Source organism: Etheostoma cragini, chromosome 7, assembly GCF_013103735.1.
Source record: "Etheostoma cragini isolate CJK2018 chromosome 7, CSU_Ecrag_1.0, whole genome shotgun sequence".
NCBI classification, from domain to species: domain Eukaryota; kingdom Metazoa; phylum Chordata; class Actinopteri; order Perciformes; family Percidae; genus Etheostoma; species Etheostoma cragini.
Window position 1 is genome coordinate 13633966 of NC_048413.1, and position 18553 is coordinate 13652518.

General features: G+C 41.9%; 2 protein-coding genes and 1 long non-coding RNA gene across 5 annotated transcripts in view; 2 read left to right on the forward strand and 1 right to left on the reverse strand.

Moving 5' to 3' along the window:
• Positions 1-1247: 1247 nt before the first annotated feature.
• On the forward strand, positions 1248-4091 carry ube2t (ubiquitin-conjugating enzyme E2T (putative)). 2 transcript variants are annotated; one of them, XM_034876807.1, is made up of 7 exons: positions 1248-1435; positions 1787-1896; positions 2018-2087; positions 2195-2300; positions 2415-2513; positions 2838-2921; positions 3302-4091. In XM_034876807.1, the coding sequence occupies exons 2-7, from the start codon at positions 1788-1790 to the stop codon at positions 3407-3409; spliced, it is 576 nt and encodes a 191-aa protein (XP_034732698.1). In that variant the 5' UTR covers positions 1248-1435; position 1787; the 3' UTR covers positions 3410-4091. The 2 variants fall into 2 exon arrangements, with proteins under 2 accessions (XP_034732698.1, XP_034732699.1); XM_034876808.1 differs by having other exon boundaries at positions 1262-1435; positions 1751-1896.
• The window catches only part of LOC117947623 (leucine-rich repeat-containing G-protein coupled receptor 6), a 39978-nt gene continuing 25136 nt past the window's right edge, over positions 3712-18553 (reverse strand). For both annotated transcript variants that reach the window (XM_034876724.1, XM_034876723.1), the window contains 14 exons: positions 18003-18218; positions 17749-17820; positions 14992-15060; positions 14506-14577; positions 14295-14366; positions 13811-13879; positions 13374-13445; positions 13015-13080; positions 12852-12923; positions 8478-8549; positions 7918-8043; positions 6844-6998; positions 6180-6260; positions 3712-6041 (listed from right to left, as the gene is read on the reverse strand). In XM_034876724.1, coding sequence (XP_034732615.1) covers positions 4786-6041; positions 6180-6260; positions 6844-6998; positions 7918-8043; positions 8478-8549; positions 12852-12923; positions 13015-13080; positions 13374-13445; positions 13811-13879; positions 14295-14366; positions 14506-14577; positions 14992-15060; positions 17749-17820; positions 18003-18218 — 2470 coding nt within the window. In that variant the 3' untranslated portion in view covers positions 3712-4785. The remainder of the gene's footprint in view (positions 6042-6179; positions 6261-6843; positions 6999-7917; positions 8044-8477; positions 8550-12851; positions 12924-13014; positions 13081-13373; positions 13446-13810; positions 13880-14294; positions 14367-14505; positions 14578-14991; positions 15061-17748; positions 17821-18002; positions 18219-18553) is intronic.
• On the forward strand, positions 6548-15810 carry LOC117947670. The gene is made up of 3 exons (XR_004657290.1): positions 6548-6569; positions 10563-10568; positions 15653-15810. It is a non-coding gene; the product is annotated as an uncharacterized LOC117947670 (long non-coding RNA).

Here is an 18553-nt window from a genome sequence, read left to right on the forward strand (position 1 = left end):
TCTTCAGCAATCTAAGTGTTCACAGCTAAGCCACAGTGTTCCCGGTGCTGTTAATTTCTGTCTGACAAGCTGCTGGCTCATCGGGATATCTGCTTCCACAGAACTACGTCCATACATAAACTGTCTCTGAAGACAAAACTGAGATAAGGTAGAACGTAAGTATTTTGATTGGTAAGCAGACGATAATGCAAAAGTTAAAAGCTGTAGAATGCAAAGAAATTAATCCCAGGACTAGGCAAAATGATGGTTTATGAGATAATCTCCTAACCTTTCTGAGCATTAGGTGGAATATTCCTTACTACCCCCCTTCATTTACTGTTTGCGGTCAAATTTGTTAACAAATTTCATTATACCAATGAAAATGACAAACAATATTTTGAATAGAAAATCTATTGTAAAGAGAATCTTATTAGAACATTAATATCTACAATTTTTTTGTGTTTCTGTGTGTGCGTACATGCATGTGTTTGCGAACATTAGGGGTTCAGATGCACAAGTGGCAACATGACAACATGAACTGTGTGGGTGTGTGTGCGTGCATGTGTATCTGACATTGGTGATTCACATGCAAAAGTGGCAAAATGACAACATGAACTGTGTGTGTTCACACGAGTGGGTGTACATGTGAGTGTTTCTGTGTGTGTGCATGCAATGCATGTGTTTGCAAATATGTGGCAACATGACCTGTGTGTGTGTGTGTGTGTGTGTGTGTGTGTGTGTGTGTGTGTGTGAGAGAGAGAGAGTGGCTGTATGTATGTGTGGAAAGTTGTATGAGTGTGTGTAGGAAGATATCTTTCATCTCCTGGATAAAAATTATACTCTTTTCCATTCATTTCCTATAGTGTCATTTTTGACTGTAAACAAAAAAAGTGTTACCAAGTTGAATAAATCACCCAAAAGTCAAAGAAAGTAGTCACAATGAATTGTAGGTGTTCAAATGCCTTTTGTGGAAGTTTTGAGGCAATCTGATGAAACATGAAATATTTATGGTGGGCTACAGGGAATGTGTAAATCGGTCATTTTTTACTGGAACAGAATTAGAAGGTGTGCTGGGCTCATAAAAATACATGGTGTGCTTATATTAATATTTGTTTGATATATGATATATATACAGGAATGTTTTTACAAGCATATCCAACAGGTCAGGCACCACCGTTTCATGTTCAAACTTTATTTTAAGACAACACTATTAATCTACATCTTTATCTATCTTTATCTAACACAAGCGATTCACCCGTAGGTGGCGGTCGTGCTCCGGTTGGCTGCACATCGCCGATTAAACAGAAGAAGAAGCTGAACGCGGGCGGAGTTGATGACGTAGGGCGAGGGAAATCCAAAACAGAGTGCAGGTCCTCTCAGGGAAATCTAGTGTGAAGTAAAAAAAACGTGAAGTAGAGTTGTAAACGTGGTTGTGGACGACAATTGCCAGAGAAAAGTAAGTGATTTAATAAGTCCACAATATTTTATGTTGACAACGGTGTGGTTATTGGACTTTAAAAGACATCGCATACTAAGAGTTTATCCGTAGTCGCATAATTGATCTCCTAACGTTAGAGCTAACTTAGCTAGCTTACGTTACTTCACTGGAAGTCGTTTTGGATAAAATCGTCAGCTAGCTAAATGACATGTAATGTAACTTTGTAAAGCAAGTGCATATTTTCATTTTGGTAGGTCTGTTCTGTCAAATAATAGGTCTACATGAATACACGAGGTACAAATATCCCCAGTTCGTTTGTGTTGCATTAATAAAGACTCGTTCCCGTTGACTCCATTCTCCGCTCCGCAGAATGCAGAGGGCTTCCCGTTTGAAGCGTGAACTTCAGATGCTGAGCACCGAGCCACCTCCGGGAATAACGTGCTGGCAGACCGAGGAACGGGTAGACGACCTGCAGGCACGTAAGTATTCTCAGCATACTACTGCATTTTCTCTCAGGAATATACCACATGTGAGAAATTAAATATCTGGTTTACCTATTTGATCAACCATGTATTCTCTTTTTCTTCCTCTGGTTTACAGAGATAGTGGGTGGAACAGGGACCCCATATGAAGGTGGACTCTTCTCCTTAGAGATCAAGGTCCCCGAGAGGTGCATTAACTCAACGTTTTAACATTGATATGTTCTCTGTTACGTTTCAACATTGTAATCACATAACTGCACTCAAGGATGACTGTCCTGCTGTCTTCTTCTCGTAGGTACCCATTTGAGCCTCCCAAAATGCGATTCTTGACCCCCGTCTACCACCCAAACATTGACAATTCGGGACGTATCTGCCATGATGCCCTCAAACTCCCGCCAAAGGTTGAAACGTATTACTGTTGGAAGTTGTTAATGATACACATGCATTATCTGTTTGTTTTTTGTCTGCTGTCAAAGTTATTCTTTTTTTATTTTTTATTATTTTTTATTATTCAGGGTGCCTGGAGGCCATCCCTAAATATCTCTACAGTCCTCACCTCCATTCAGCTGCTCATGGCTGAGCCCAATCCAGATGACCCACTCATGGCCGATATAGTGAGTCTCACACAATCTTGCATTTACAGATATCACACTATCTGCTAGAGTAGCATGGCTCTAACACATATTTACAGTGTGGTGTTTTTTTTTTATGGCTGAGAACTTAATAACACTATGGTACAAATACTCTTTTCCGAATGCATTTTCTTATTGTGAGCCAGACATATCAGTCTGAAACACCTTGACCTCTTGTCACAAAAACGCAGCCTCTCGCTGTCTTAAAATTGCAATAGAGAGCATCCAAATAGTGATACTGTGATACAATTGTGTGGCTCCGCCGTATACACATGCAAAGAGACGTTTACGCTTTTTTGAATGCAGTCATCAGAGTTCAAATACAACAAACAGCTGTTCAAGGAGAAGGCCAGGAAGTGGACACAAGAACACGCTGTTCAGAAGAACACGGTAAGTCTCTCTGGTCTATGGGTGAAGCAGTTGTAACATATTTACTGTTGTTCATGATTGCAAACGTTTTTTTTTATTTTTAACCTTTTTAATGTTATTATGTACTGACCTCAGGTAGACCCCATTATTACTAGTCTTTGAAATGATTATTGTTTCTTGCTCCACAGCGCTGTAATGTCTGTCATCGAACTAGCTCTGTGTAGTGATATATTTTTGCCACAAGGTGGTGGTGTGGCCACTTGATAGAATGTTAACAAAGTGACGCATCCTGTTTTATTATTAAATGATAACCCCCTAATTTCATAATTCTCAGTTTAGGGATGTGTATTTATGTGCAATACTATCTTTATCTAAAATAGTTTGTATCTGATGTTGTTTAGGGAGTCGTGGAGACCAACAAAGAAAATACTCCGGATCAGAAAGCTTCATGTCGCAAAAGAGAGGCACAGCAGGAGGCAGAGGAACCAGCAAAAAAAACCTGTGTGTAGTTTCTATCTTGCTTATTAGAGCCAAAGGTCTCTATTCCCCAGAGACACCATGCCTTATACAAGGCACCTACTTTTTAATTTAGTGCTTATACTGTACCTACTTCCTTTTTCTATGTACGCATTCCTCATCTTAATCCAGAAATGCCCACATATTTATATGTACAATTATAATGTTTCTGTTGTGATATTAAAGTTTATTTTAAACACTAATTGATTAAATTAATTTATGTATTACGTACAATACTTTGACTTGCGTGATGTGAAGGAGTGTTTCACAGTAGTAGCAGAAGCACAGTGGTTGATGGTTTATACAGTATGAAGATAATCATTTTATTCAAACATATGCTTACCAGTTGTATACAAAGTATGTACATCCTAAATAGCAAGTTTATTTTACTAAGGATTTATTTTTTTATATAAAATTATATATTTGCTGTTTATCATATAAAAGGAGAGACAGACATCATAAGGCTGTAGTGAGTCAATACCATGCTAGTTCAGAGGTAGTTACATTGTACATATCGCTAGCCTACTGTAATGTCTGTAGAAAGATAGCTAGATCCCATTAAGTCTGTATAACTGCTTGCTGATGGTTGGGCTAATTTGCACATTTGAGACAAAATCATGTAAACTGTTTGAAACTGTGTGATCGGTTACCTGTTGCATTTTTTTGCTAGATAAACATTCTCATAACAGATTTTCCACAATTGCAAAGAAAAATATCTGAATAACATTTCTGGGAATTAAAGATTTTAGCTTACTCTGGTAAACAAAAAAAGTCCCGGTGTGTCTGATAATGACTCCTTTTCTTTGAAACTGACCTTTTGCAATAGGGTTGAACTTACATTAAAAAAACATTACAAAAACAAATAAGATAACTCCACTTAGAATATAACCAAACAATCTGTAACCTCTAAGCTGCATGTCTCATGATCACATTTCAGTATAAACATTTACACTTAAAGTTCTACTGGTTCTAAATAAATTTCCCCTGGTTAAACCATTGATTTGTCTGATGCTTAGATTTTTCATCTAGTTAACAGCTTTTATTGGAGCTTTTTTTTTTTTGTCATGCACGTCCATGACTGAAGCAGTCCACTGGGTAGTGTCTGAATTTGTCCTTTATTTTAACGGACATGTATTGTGGTGTTCCTTTAATAGTCTTAACTGTGAATGGAACTTTTAGTTTCACTCTTAATTTTCAGAGGCACCTTGTTGTGTTCTCATAGACTTCCCTTGAGTACTCTATAGTCTGTGTGGACTCATTCTGAGATGCTTGAGGATTGAAACCCAGAGCTGATCTTGCTGCTGCTGTTCGATGGTGGTCCTTTAAGTGTCCATAGTGTCCCAGCTATTCACACAGCTAGCTTGGTGACTCATGGAGGAGAGTTCAGAGAGGGAGTCATGGTAGAGTGATACAGAGGACAAGTGTTATAAATCACATCTTGATCCAAACCCTTCAGACATTCATCGTCATTCAGGCTCCCTCCTCCAGTCACTCTGTCTCTATCTTTGGCTGTGGGAGTGGGTATCTGGCAAGGGATGAGAGGAACAGAGGAAGTAGAGGAGCAGTGGGAAAATCTGATTGTGTCCAGTCGGGGTTGGAGAGAGGACCCCCCACTGTAAAGGGCATCCGCATCCGCGAGTGATACCTGTGTCGACGAATCGGAGCAGGAGCTCTTTTCTGTTTCCACAGAAACCAGCGAGTCCAGGGTGCGATCTCGGCGTAGCTGAGGTCGCGCTTTGGGGTGAGGCCAGAAGAAAAACTGTGAGTGGTCTCGTGTGAAGAGGAGGAAGAGGAGGGGGTTGAGGCAGGCAGGCAGGGGCTGGAGAAGCAGGAGAACTGATTTTAACACCTCCTCGCCCAGAGAGAGGAGACCCAGGAGGGAGCAGAGGGAGAGAAAAGCTACAGGTACATAGAGGAGGCCATTTGTGAATATTAGCCAGGCAACGTGTTTGATCATAGCGCAGTCCCACAGGCCCTCACACTCTCCCCTAAGTAACTCCCAGTATAGGCGGATGTATGATCCTGTGACTATAAGCAAGCACAGGGTGTTCATCATAATGAGCGCCAAGGGAAAGCCCAGAGTGGATGGTAGTCGAGAGGATGGGGGTGGCAGAGGTGAGGGAAGGCAGAAAGGTGAGGACCTGTACTCCCCAACTCCTACCAATGGGAGAGAAGCAAGAGTGAGGGAGAGAGTGAGGCAGAAAAGTGCACATGTGCGCACACTCCCAAAGGATGGGGACTTCCCATAGGCACGGGCACATGTCACACTCACGCCACACTGAACAGCTGCCAGTGTCAGCAGCAACACACTTGCCTCAGATGCAAACACCCAGACCCATCCCGTCGCTTGACAACCAGGACCCCCTTCCCAGCGGGCACCGTGGTGACCAAACTCTCCCAGAGTTAGAGCATCCACAAGGGATAGTGTGCATGTACACACACCCGTCAGCAGGTTGGAAGCACCCATGCAGGCCACGGTGAAACGGAGAGGTGACAGGTAGCCGGGTGAGCCGAAGAGGGAGAGGAGCAGGAGGGAGTTCCCCAGAAGAGACACCAAGGAGATGGACCACAAGCCCAAACGAACCAGCCAGCTGCCCAACAGCGAGTCACATGGACGGAAAGGACCTGCAAACACAAATCATCAGCTGTAGCTGTAGAACTGTAAACAGTGAATTCATGCCTCCGTTTCCTTACACTGCAGTTATGACAAAACAATCTGAAAGCCTGCTTGATCCACATCACTGAAAGTGTAATACACGTTACCTGGAGTGGGTGTGCATTGGACACTGGTCTGTAGTTTGGATTCCTCTATTTCCAGTTGGAACTCCTCCAGGTCAGGGTCATCTGAAATATAGCAATGCTAGGGTTAGCAATGACAGCTTATTCTGCATGGGTTAGTGTACACAGTACATGTATGTTAGATTGTGTGTGACCTGGTGTAACATTCTTTTACACATGAAATAAAAAAAAACATGTAGAGCATAATTGGCATTTACATTTGATTTGATCATCAAGACTGTTTTCAGTGATATGGTATGGTTCAGTCATCTTTTGTTATTTTATCTTTTGGTACACCCAACAATTGTACCTTATCGGCTAACCCTAACCCTTTAATGTTGCAGGTTATATGGTTTTAATTTCAACTTAATTGTGGTTTATTGGTTTTTAAATGTTATGATTGCCACAGGAATGTGTGGAAGGGTCAAGACTCAAGTAAAAGTGTGCATCAGCTGCCAGGTAGCTGTAGTTTCAGCAATGCTCTGACATATTTTAAGTGGGCTTATGTCAATAATTCATCAATGAGCAAAGACACATGGCACTTAGATTTCTTTCCATTACTTTACCCCATCCTGCCCCGGGTGTGTACCATGTATGTTTTCTACTGCATATAGGCTTGCACAGATATTGTAATGGCGTAATTTCTTACAGTGTGTGTCAGCATGGCTAGGGTACATGGCTAAAGTCCTCCTGTGTAGGTCCTCGTCAGTGTTGCTCTGCTCTGTGTCCCACTGGCCTTCCTGCTTGTAGCTATCACAGGAACCATACACACAGCACTGGTAGGCATAAGGCATCTCTATTACCCTGTAACAAACAGATGGAACAGTATTGACAATAGATCAGAAACAGCAATGCCACTACAGATGGTTGAAGAAGTGATGTTCATTTTAATGTGAGCTTGTACTAGCTTAGCTTTTACATACAATATTGGATATTTATATAACGTTTCAAAGAGCTTATGAATCTGCTCCTAAGTACATATTTAAAAAATCTAACACAACTACCCATCATCTTTAAGCAACACATAGGTGAAACTCAGTTTTCTAAAGTCTGGATCAGCTGACTTTGTTGTAGATTGTTGTACACAGAAATTAACTGTACATGCTTTTGAAATGGCCTTCTGACAGGAGTTCTGTTTTGATGTGCTACAGTAATTGACATTGGCACATGATCACTTGCCATCTCTTATATCTTTGAAGATTCACTCTCCATTGTCACTGCACCTTTTCCGGCATGCAGTGATCTTTGTAACAAGATTTAACTTGCTGCTGACAAATGCTTCCTCATTGTTAAAGTTTAGTTCAAGAATTGCTTGCAGGGATATAGTGTAATAAGCTGCTTTTGGTAAATCTACCACTGCCTCATTTGGTTACTTCCCAGTTGGAAAGAGCTATCCTAGTGATGAAAATATTCTAAATATAATGTACACTTTAACCAATATTGATTTTGTAGGTGTTTAAAATACATATTGCTGCTTCCCCGTCAACAGCAGTACATTGCTTAGCTTCCATGTCAGTACTCCTGCCTGCTTCTCTAAATTGGGGGCGTGCTGACCGTCATCTCCTGTAGGTAAGTCCGACTTTGAATAAGTACCTCATACAACCCCACTTGAAACAATCTTAATGGTCCCTTTATGTAAGTTTTGGATGAAAAAAACTTAACACAAAGTAAACATTATCTAAGAAAAAATAAAAGGATGCATAATGGTGTGTTTGTGTGTTACCTCATACGGGGGAAGTAATCAGGACTGAAGGCCTCATACAATTCTTTGTTTCCCCTCAGCTTGAGATGAGTTAGACCCCCCAAACCAACAAAAGGTAGGGAGCTGAGATGGTTCTCACTCAGATCCCTAAGATAGAAATAAATTGAGAAAGAAACAGAAGAGTATGGGTGTCTCTACATTTACAACTGTTCAGACAAGATTCTCTTCGGATAACACTTTCTGTCAGATGAAGTGTATCTGCTTGTTTAGATACACATACTTCATCCATTGTTGTCTTTAAGCAGTGAAGCATGACCTGAGATGAATCTCCTGGCCACAGAGGGGTTTTTCAAACAGTAAATCCATATCAATGATCTTTATAGACTCACTTCAACACTTCTTCTGTGGCACACACAGTCAAGAGTGGAGTGTTTATACAAGGTGAAGGCTCTGACACATAGCTTAACTTTAGTCAAAGACGCATAAATTCGGCGTGCCTTCTAGGAGAGAAGAGTGACACTCCAGAAGGACAGATAAAAGAGAGAAGAGTCTAAGTGGTTGTAATGTATGTGTTTACTCACAGTTTGATCAAAGAGTGAAGCGAGGCAAAGGCATCCAAGTGGATCCACTCAATCATATTCCAGCTCAGATCCCTGACAGAAAAATGAATGAAAGTGAAGTGAAATGGACTAAAATGAGTTGCAATTGCACATTGAATGTTGTGACTTGATCACCACTAGATGTCAGAAATAGGTCATAAGTCTACATAGTTTGATCTTGATCCATGCTTTGCAACCTTATGTTCTTATGCCATGTCTATTTGTGACATCTCATCATACTTTGGTTGATTTACCCTGCACAAATTGTTTCATTTTAATAAAGTGTTATATCTGTGAAATTACATAATAAAGAAATGGGGACTGTATGTAGGTTAGGTATTTTACTGAGTCAGAACGCTCACTGAGCTACACATGTAGCACTTTTCGATGTAATAACCCATTTATTAGTAGGGGGGAAAAATAGTAGGGGGAACAATGTCTTGTTTAACTTGTTTAACAACATGTATTTCAGCTCACTTATTTCACTTAAAGGCTAAAAACATTTCCTACTAAACCCTTTATCTGAAATGAATCAACACCAGTCCAGTCTTTTAGGAGCAGTGTGGTATCTCTGTGGATATCGTCATCCAGATGTCGGATGTGGGTGTCATAATTGGGGGTGCCTCTGGTGTTTGCGATGTTGTAGGTGCCGTGGTAAAGGCATGTGCCTGAGTGCGTGTGTAAGTTTGTTGGTGATATGTTGTCATGCTTCGATCTATGTCGATGCATTCATTTGCGCCTAGAGTCTCAGGTGAGTTTATAACTGAAGATGGGAGCTCTTGCATAGTGGGTCGAGTCATCGAGTCAGGTTTGCAACATCCGCAGGTTCTTTGGACGACAGCACGTGGTCTATATTAGCAGTGTGCTCTCAAACTTGGTCATGAATGAGGTAGGTCTCCGGCTCCAGATGCTTCACCACTATGGCCATAGTCCATTTTTCATTCCCCTCACGGAAATGTATCACCTGGACCAGGTCACCGTCATGCAGGGCCTGCAGGATAGAGGAAGGCCTTTCATGGTGGGCTTTCTGTCTGGCCTGCTGGGTCTACATCAACCTGACACAGTCTGGTCTGAGAAGGCTGAATTGGGTCTGCAGTCTGCGTTTCCAAAACAATTTTGCTGGCAGACAGCCTGTTACAGAATGTAGTGTACTGCGGTACATCAGGAGAAAGTTTGCCAGACGATGCTGTGGTGAAGGTTTGTGGCTCGCAGGATCAACACTCAGCACCTGCCTCACCAAAGATGCCTTCAGTGTCTGCACTGACCTCTCAGCTGCCCCATTCGAGGCAGGATGGTAAGCCAACCAAGGTCTGCTTGACTCGGTTATTTCTCAGGAACAGTTGGAATCCTGTTGAAGTGAATTGAGGTCCATTATCACTCACACACTCCTCTGGTAGTCCATAAGATGCAAACAGACTACAAAGGACCTCAATGGTTTTGGTTGCTGTCGTTACACTCACGTGGACCATTTCATACCATTTTGACTACAACCACCAAGAAATGATGCTTGTCTTTTTTCTCACAGCCTGACAAGCGCTGTAGCTCTATACCCTGTTTTCAATGTCATTATCTATTTGAGGCTACCATATGCAACTTCTGGCTAAAGCTTTCATGTGGCAGATGCCCTGGGGTCCCTCATGTAAGTCGTCTTACGTCGTTGTCTGTGCATAGGTGGAATGACTACTCTTAGCCCCCACAGGATACAACAATGATTGGTTGACAGCTGCATCCTTTTGTTGAAATAGTGTCTCAGTGAAGTGTCTAGAATGTCATCAGGCCATCCCTCAAAATATAATGCTGGACTTTGATGAGAACTGGATCTTTCTTGGTGCCTTCTGCTGTTTCTGAGTTTCTGAGTCTCGCACAGGGAGTTTGTTCCCATAGTAGAAAAAGAAGATCCCCTGCTCTGCTGCAGTGTCATCCTGCTGTATCCTATCTGCAGTCGTGATAATGTGTCAGCATTTCCATGATCCTCTGATCTGTGATACTCACCTATTTCATAGGTGTAAGCCACGAGGATCAGTGCCCAGCGCTGCATCCTTAGAACAGCCAATGTTGGAATGGCAGACTTTGGTCCCAGAATGACATACATGGGCTTATGGTCAGTAACCAAGAGAAATTTTCTCCCATAAAGGTACTTGTGAAACTTCTTGACCCCAAAGATAATCGCTAGTGCTTTCTCCTCTATTTGAGCATATTTCTTTTCTGCCTCCGTCAGGGTGCGGGAGGCAAAAGCAACTGGCCTTTTTCTTCCCCATCCTCCATCACATGTGAAATCACAGCCCCCACTCTGCACGGGGATGCACCGCAAGCCAGCCTCACCCGTTTCCTTGCGTCATAATGCTTTAATGCTGTACTTCCTAATAGCTGCTCCTTGCCCTGTTTAAAAGCAGCCTCACAGGCAGGTGTCCTCTTCCAGGGAAGATCTTTCTTTAAAGTGGTTGGAGCAGTGTGGCTAAGTCCTTTAGGAAGCATCCATGGTAACTTAAGAGGCCTAAGTATTTCAGTCACATTGCTTTGCCTAGGAGAATACACTATGGCTGCTATTTTTGCTTCAGTGGGATGCAGACCCTCTCCATCAATGAGGTGCCCTAGGTACTCAACCTTGCTTGTCATGAACTGGCACTTTGTCGGCTTTGGACTCAGCTCCACTTGCTGTTATGCATGCAAAAGATCCAGCTTTGAAAACCATCCACCACCTGCCAGTATGGCGAACAGGTCCTCTGTATTCGGTAGTGGTTATGACTCCTTTTCCACACTCTGGTGGATCATGACCTTATAATCCCCGCAAATTGAAATATTTTTGTCTGCTTTTGGGACTACGACTAAAGGGGAAACCCACTCACTACAGTCCACCTTGGATATTATGCCCATTCCTTCCAGTCTGTCCAGTTCACTTTCCACCATCTCTTTTAAGGCATAGGGCAGGAGTCTGGCTTTTTTGAATATTGGCTTTGCATCTTGCTTGATTCTGACTGTTAGCGCTGCAGCAATGGCAACACTTTAGACTCATGACGACCAATGTGTCCCAGTTTGAACAATGCTGACATTTTTCTGTCTTAAATTTACAAGCATTAGCGGCATGTTTGCCCCTGCATCGATAACATGGCCGTGTACTTGCGTCCGCCAGTGATCCATCCAGCTGGCTACCACTTAGATTGGTACACCTGGCTTGCTCACGCCTTGTTTTTCTGGCTTTACACTTTATGCACCTCTGACACCTTGTTTGGTTTTTCTGAAAATTCCACTGTGGTCTTAGATGCCAAATCCATTGAGCTTACAATGTCACAAGCAGCCTTGAAAGTTAAACCATGCTCTGTTAAAAGCCTTCTCTGAATGGCTTCGATTCTCAGCCCACAGAGAAATCTGCTCCTACGAGCTTCATCCAAATATCCAGAAAACTCACAGTTTGTAGAAAGTTGTTTTAAGTGCAATGATGTATTTGGCCACACTATCTCCATCTTGCTGGTGTCCGTTAAAATCAGAATCGCTCCGTGATCACCAATGGCTTTGGGTTGTAGTGGTCAGTGTTTTACTGAGCAGTTTGTATGACATTTGGCGTTTTGGTCAGGGATATTAGTTAAGGTAAGGTTATTTTTTCAGCATTTTGGCCTTTATCTTTGACAGGACAGATGAAGACATGAAAGGGGAGAGAGAGGGGGAATGACATGCAGTAAAAGGCCGCGGGCTGGAGTGGAACCCTGGCCCACAGGGCGCCCGAATGCACTGACCTTTTTGTCAGTAGGTTTTGTTTGCAATTATCCACTGTTCAAAATGTTCAAGATGTGATTCAACATCTTCATTTGATTCCTTGTATTCCCCAATGCTTCCAATTGGGAAAAAAACTAAACACAATGCTAGCACTGTAGCACCGCTAACTTCCCTTCACTTGGTTATTTCTGTCAATGGCTTTTTCTTTTCTTCTGATTGTTTATCCTCTATCACTATTCGTGGGCAATATATCCCATCCTCGTCGGCACTGTTCTTTCCGATGCATTGTAATAATGAAGAAACCGAGACCAAATGCAGTTCAGGTATTTTACTGAGTCAGAATGTTCACTAAACTACACATATAGTACTTTTCCATGTAATACCCTGTTCACCAGTAGAGGGTGATCATTTACCAACAGGTACATAACAGGTAGACTAGTATTTTACAAGTAAAAAGCTCAAAGGAAAAATATTTGTAAAAGGATTAGATTTTTTCTTCTCTCCTATCCTGTTAATCATATGATGAAACCTCAGTTATACCTTGTGTCTCCTTGGTGGAGTCCTGACCCCAAGGTCGGGAACTACTAGATGATAAATGTGTGACATGTGGGAGAAAATGAACAGTTACAACAAAGGTTGACTTACAGTGCTCTTAGAGAGGTGAGCTGCTGGAAGGTGCTTGACTCTATCCTTCTGATTTGGTTATGTTGTAGCCCTCTGTTGAAAAGAATACATGCAGAACAATATAAAAAGTGATGGGAAACCTATAAAATCTTTAATTTTGATGGATATTGGTGTGCAAACTCACATCTCTTGCAGTGCAGAGCAGCGGTAAAAGCTGGGCAGAGCCTCAATCTGGTTGTAGGACAGCTCCCTACAACAATACAGAAAGCAAAAGCACACACACACAAGGCGCACATAAACACAGTGACCATCTGTGGATTTATAGCGTGGGAAATTATGGGGGTGACAGGATTATTTCAGGGAACAGTCGACTCTGTGAGCAAGGCAATATAGCAGGACAATAATTTCCTTGGGGGGTGTGGGCTGATTGGATTTCATAGCACAGTGATTGTATAAATGATTGCTCGGGGGCACAACTCTCCACAGTTGGGTTTTGTGTATCAGTTTTTGTACCTCTTACTCTCCCCCCATGTGTGTACTCACAGCACTCTGAGGCGAGGCAGCTGCTCACATAGATCCAGAGGGAGGGCTGAGAGACCAGTCCGAGTCAGCGTCCTGTAGAGAAAAGGAGAATCCTGTGATCATTGTTGAAGTGCAAGCAGGCAAAAGGATCCCCCAGTCCTGTGAGTCTAACTTGGTCAGACAGGGAGCTGTTTAGGTTTGCCAAAACTATCACTGGCTGGCATAACTAGCTTACCCCTCCATATCACTTTTCTGATTGTGCTGTTCTGCCCTTTTCTCTGCTAGAATCCTAAAACACACACATTTTTTATTCATTCTATTTTGCTCCTGCTTATCCTTATCTCTCTCCACTTTATTTCTCACAGTCTTTGCTGTTGAATGTGGTGATAAAATTCCATGTGTGTGTGTGTAGTAGTGTGTTTGTGTGAGTGGGGGGGGGGGGTTAAAAGAGAACTCACAAAATTTCCAGGCTGGTGGTTCCTTTTAGATCGGGAAACTCTTGAATCTGTGTTGCCCCGTTAAGGGAACTGCAGCATATGGGAGAAAAGTGTCAGAAAACTCTCTCTCTCTCTCTCTCTCTCTCTCTCTCTCTCTTTCTTGCTCTCTCTCTCTCTTTCTCTCTCTTTCTCTCTCTCTCATACTCTCTCACACACACACACAGACCTTGTCTAACAGCTCATTTTAGCCATCATACTTTTCCTCCAACATCAACACAAGCTGTTTTGGCTGTCTCACAAGACATCATAAGTCACACCATTCAACATGTTCTTACAACCCACTCTCTCTTACCACATCAGCACAGAGCACAGCAATAGGCTAACACAACATAATTCAGTAGGCCATTACACATGTCCACTCAACTCTCACTGCTAGGGACAGAGGATGATTTAAACAGTGTTTGGGCTAACTCACTGGAATGGTTCCTACTGACCGCATACTTACAGCGTGTGCAACTTAGGTAAGAACTGGAAAGCGGATTTTCCCACAAACTGGATGGGGTTTTCATAGAAATGACTGAAAGAAATTAAAAATTGATTTGGACATATTTAGATTAATTTGTTTAGAGGAATGACTGGCACTGTACATGATGTTGACATGAAATAGCAATTATGTGTTTATCTAACAGTATGTGCACATTAAGCATTAAGCTCACAGAGTTTGGAGCTGAGGGTTTCCCACGAAGGCCCTCTCAGGGATGGCTTTGATATTGTTGTTATGGAAGCCCCTGAAAATATAAAAACATACTGTTAGTCAGACAGTTTATCAATATGTTTTTGATTTTGTGTGTGTGTGTGTGTGTGTGTGTTTGCGCAAGTCGTATGTCCTCATGTTGCACCTGCCGTTGCACAGCTGAAAAACATTTTTGGATAAATGAGATGTAAACACGCACACATATGCTGTATCTTTGTCACATATGCACGCTGCGGAACATCTGCTGAAGCTGAGAGAAAACATGGTTTGTGTGTGTACGTGCAGGCGAGGGGGTGCGTGGGTGTGCAGCCCGCACCTGCTTAGGGTGAGAGAGATTGTATCCGAGTGCCACATTAAAATCACTTAACGGGATTACTTGGGATAACTCAACCACGATAGTCATGTCAGGCAGGTGTGTGTGTGTGTGTGTTTATATGTGTGTACTCACAGTTCCTGAAGCTTATTCAGTGTCCTGATGGCCACAGGGAACTCCTGCAAATCATTGTAGTTTAAATCCCTGAGAGAAACAGTAAGATAATCAGTCAAGATTACATAATTTATTGAAAAAGGCCAAGGCATGATGGAGGTTTTTATTTCTTTGCGGTCATAGTTAAACCATGTATGATATTCTGTATTTCTGTGTGGGAGAACGTGTGCCTTATTGCATATGTATGCGCAGCCATTTCCTTTCCGCTCTGAGAGGCCGACAGCTGTAGAGTGTGAAGTTTGAATATAACCTTTGTCCTTTGCTGCTCTGACCTGATTATTTAGGTCTGTGTCTGATTAGTTTCCAAGGAAACACTGGATCAAAACAACTAATGATACAGTATAGTTGACACAGCTCCTACACAGGTGGCAGGAAAAGAAGTTTTACTGAAATTCTTGTCTGTTTATGAGAATGAACTGTAGATGTGCTTGTGTACATGGGAAAAGTGTGCAGTGTGTAGGGCTGGGCATCGTTAACATTTTTTCAATCCAGTGCGAGTTTCAATGCCGGTTCCTTAACAATACTTTTTTTGATACCATATGTTTCAAAATCATTTCAACATCAATACAAATACATTAAACACAAAACGTCTATTTTCCACCTTAAATGTGAATCCAAACAGCTATCAAAATTTAAAAAAATGGTGTTAACACTGCTCACTCAGAGTAAAATGAATAACACTGGTTGTGCTTTTGGATAGGGGTGCGCTAGTCAGATACTCAGGATTGGTATCAATCCGAACTGGGCCAAAATGAACAAAAAAAAAGAGAAACATTTTTGCTACAACATGAACATATTATAAATAATAAATAAACACATAACATTGTGTACAGGCTAATGTTGAATTGTGACCGCTTTTGCCTTGCCATTAATAGCATATCGGAGCAACCGATATCTGCGTGAAGTTTTGAATAACTGTAACCACACTTGAAACAACCTTTTTCCGGCACTGCCGTGACTCACTGTGACTTCAACAAAACTGCAGAGCCGAAGTAGTTTGCTCGAGTTTACTCTGTCTGCACCTCTGCAGGTGGCTTTCCATTGTCACAATCATCGGCACAACCCTATAGTGTACATGTTAGTGCATACGTAGTATGTCCTTTGCCATATTAGGACCTTCCTGGGTATGCGTGCTGTCTTTGAATATTCTTAGCCGTCCAGGTCAAAGGTTATCTAAAAGTACTCAGTCATAGCCAACTTAATTTGTTTTTATTCTTTTCAAGTAGACAGCAGAAATGCCTTTGATTAAGTACTTCTAGATATGTACGGTATGTGTTTTTTTTCCCTGTGGATGTTGTGAAATGTTTGTCTGTCTGTTTGCATACACAGTATGTTTTCCAGCAGTCCTCTGGATGGCTCCTCGTGGTAATGATTTTATAATACACACTAGGGGTTGGGGAGGGTTGTAGTGATGCAGATGGTCTCTCCTATTTCTCATAAGCGAGGCTGCTGTGAGAGATTAACCCCTCATACCAATGCAATCCACACGTCAATGACACCTGTCGTCTTACCCGCTGAATCATCTGTCTCTCCTCGCTGCTGACGGCCAAAACACTTTAACACACACTATTCTGGTCCATTTTTTTCTCATTCTCTAGTTTCCCTTCATCCACTTAAGCATGGCACCCCTGACTTACACCCTGTTCCCTCACATTTCCCAGCATGGATAATAGCTTTTAAGTTGAGCGTTAAGCGGTCATACGCCTGTGAGTGCACAGCAGAAGTACTTGCTTATCTGCACACACACATATGCCCACACACATGCTCATAAAAAGAAACGCATGATTTTTTTACACTTCAACAGGTTGTTAAGCAGCATGCCTGTAACTATGTTTTCATCAGACCACCATGAATTTTGCAGGAGACACAGTTGCACTGTCTCGCTTTCTTTCACAAGGCTGTCAGTTTCCTCCGGTTTCCATAGCGGTGTGTGGTTAGGATCGAGTTATTGAAGCTACGGCACGTATGCTCAACAACTCTCCTGTAGCCACGCCGAGCCACATTTGACCTCAGCGCTGCTTAGCAATTATTTTACAAAACGCAGAAGAATCTTTTGATGTAACTTCAAGGCAATCAAAGAGGAATTTTTCATTTTCACTTTCCTGTTGTTCATTTGGTTGTGGTTTGGAACAATGTTCAAGGACCTGCTGAAATTACCAGGACATTAAACATTATGACGTTGTGATTTAGCGCTACACTTCAATAATTCCTCTTACAGTATTCTTTGGCACACTTTGTATATAAGATTCATAAGAACACATTAATTTCTGATTTTCTAACACCAAACAAAACAAAACATGAGTAAATTGGTGGATCTTAGATAGTTAAATGACATTTTTGAAGAGTTATATTTCAGTAATTCCTTTATATATCTTAGCTATTCTAAGTCAATATAATTGTGGTAAAGACAACCATACAGAAGGAATGTTGATACTTTCTGATACTTTGTCATCCCAGTGTTTGGGGAAACAGAGGAGGTACTTATTTGGGCCTATTAAATTAAATCACTTGTTTGCATGTGCATGGTAGTAAAAATGTCTTAGGTTTATAAGTGCGTGTGTGTGAGAGAGATGGCAGGAACCTTGCGGTTGCCTCACATAAGGCCAGCAGTCCATTTATTTGACACAGTCTGACTTTAACTAATATATTGAGGAAGAAAGACCCTGTGTTTGCTCGTGTGTGTGTGTGTGTGTGTGTGTGTGTTTGTGCAATACTCACAGTGTCTCCAGACTGTGTAAGCCTTCAAAACATTTCGCACCCATGCTCTTGATTTGGTTGTTATGGAGGTGCCTGGAATAAGGCCACAAATAATTTTCAACAAATCAGAAATTACTGTCTAAAAAAACATTTCCACACTGCAATCAACACCGCCCTGTTCTTAGTCTACGGAAACAAATCATTTTTTCTTGTAAGTGGAGAAACCCTGACTCAGGAGAGTTTTAAGTAAACAAACAATTTAAGATGTCACTTACAATACGACAAGGGCGGAGAGGTTGGTGAATGCATAATCTGGGATGTGTGTGATCTGGTTGAGGGCCAGAGTCATGGCCTGCAGGGAGGGCAGAGAGTCCAGCGCCGTCACTGGGATCTCTGTTAGGGAGTTGTCATCCAACCACAGGTGTCTCAGGGAGCGAACCCCTCTAAAGGCCCCAGCCGGAACCTCAGACAACAGGTTAGCATCAAGACGCCTGCAGGGTAAGCAGAACGGAGCTTAGCAGGATAATCGACAAGTCTAAGTACAGAGTGTTTGCTTATGTGCATGTGTATTCGTGCTTGTGCGTGTATTATTGGTTGTTTGTTGTTGCAATAAAACACTTTGGCTTACAGGAAGGTTATTATGAGAATTACATCTTTTATTCTCCTTTCATCTTTGCTGCAGCATCTTAAAGGCTCCTCGTTATGATTTATTCCCATGCTAATTAAGCCATGTCTAGCTTTACCAGTACAGACATGTGTGAAATGTAAGATGAGAAAAATACAGATACAAGCATGTAGGAACAGTTGGGACGGGCTTGTTTTATTG

Bases quoted from the DNA above. Each gene is read 5' to 3' on its own strand.
- ube2t (XM_034876807.1), top strand. From the start codon at position 1,788: ATGCAGAGGGCTTCCCGTTTGAAGCGTGAACTTCAGATGCTGAGCACC. The intron at 1,897-2,017 runs GTAAGTATTCTC...TCTGGTTTACAG, and splicing joins GGTAGACGACCTGCAGGCAC to AGATAGTGGGTGGAACAGGG. The intron at 2,514-2,837 runs GTGAGTCTCACA...TTTTGAATGCAG, and splicing joins ACCCACTCATGGCCGATATA to TCATCAGAGTTCAAATACAA.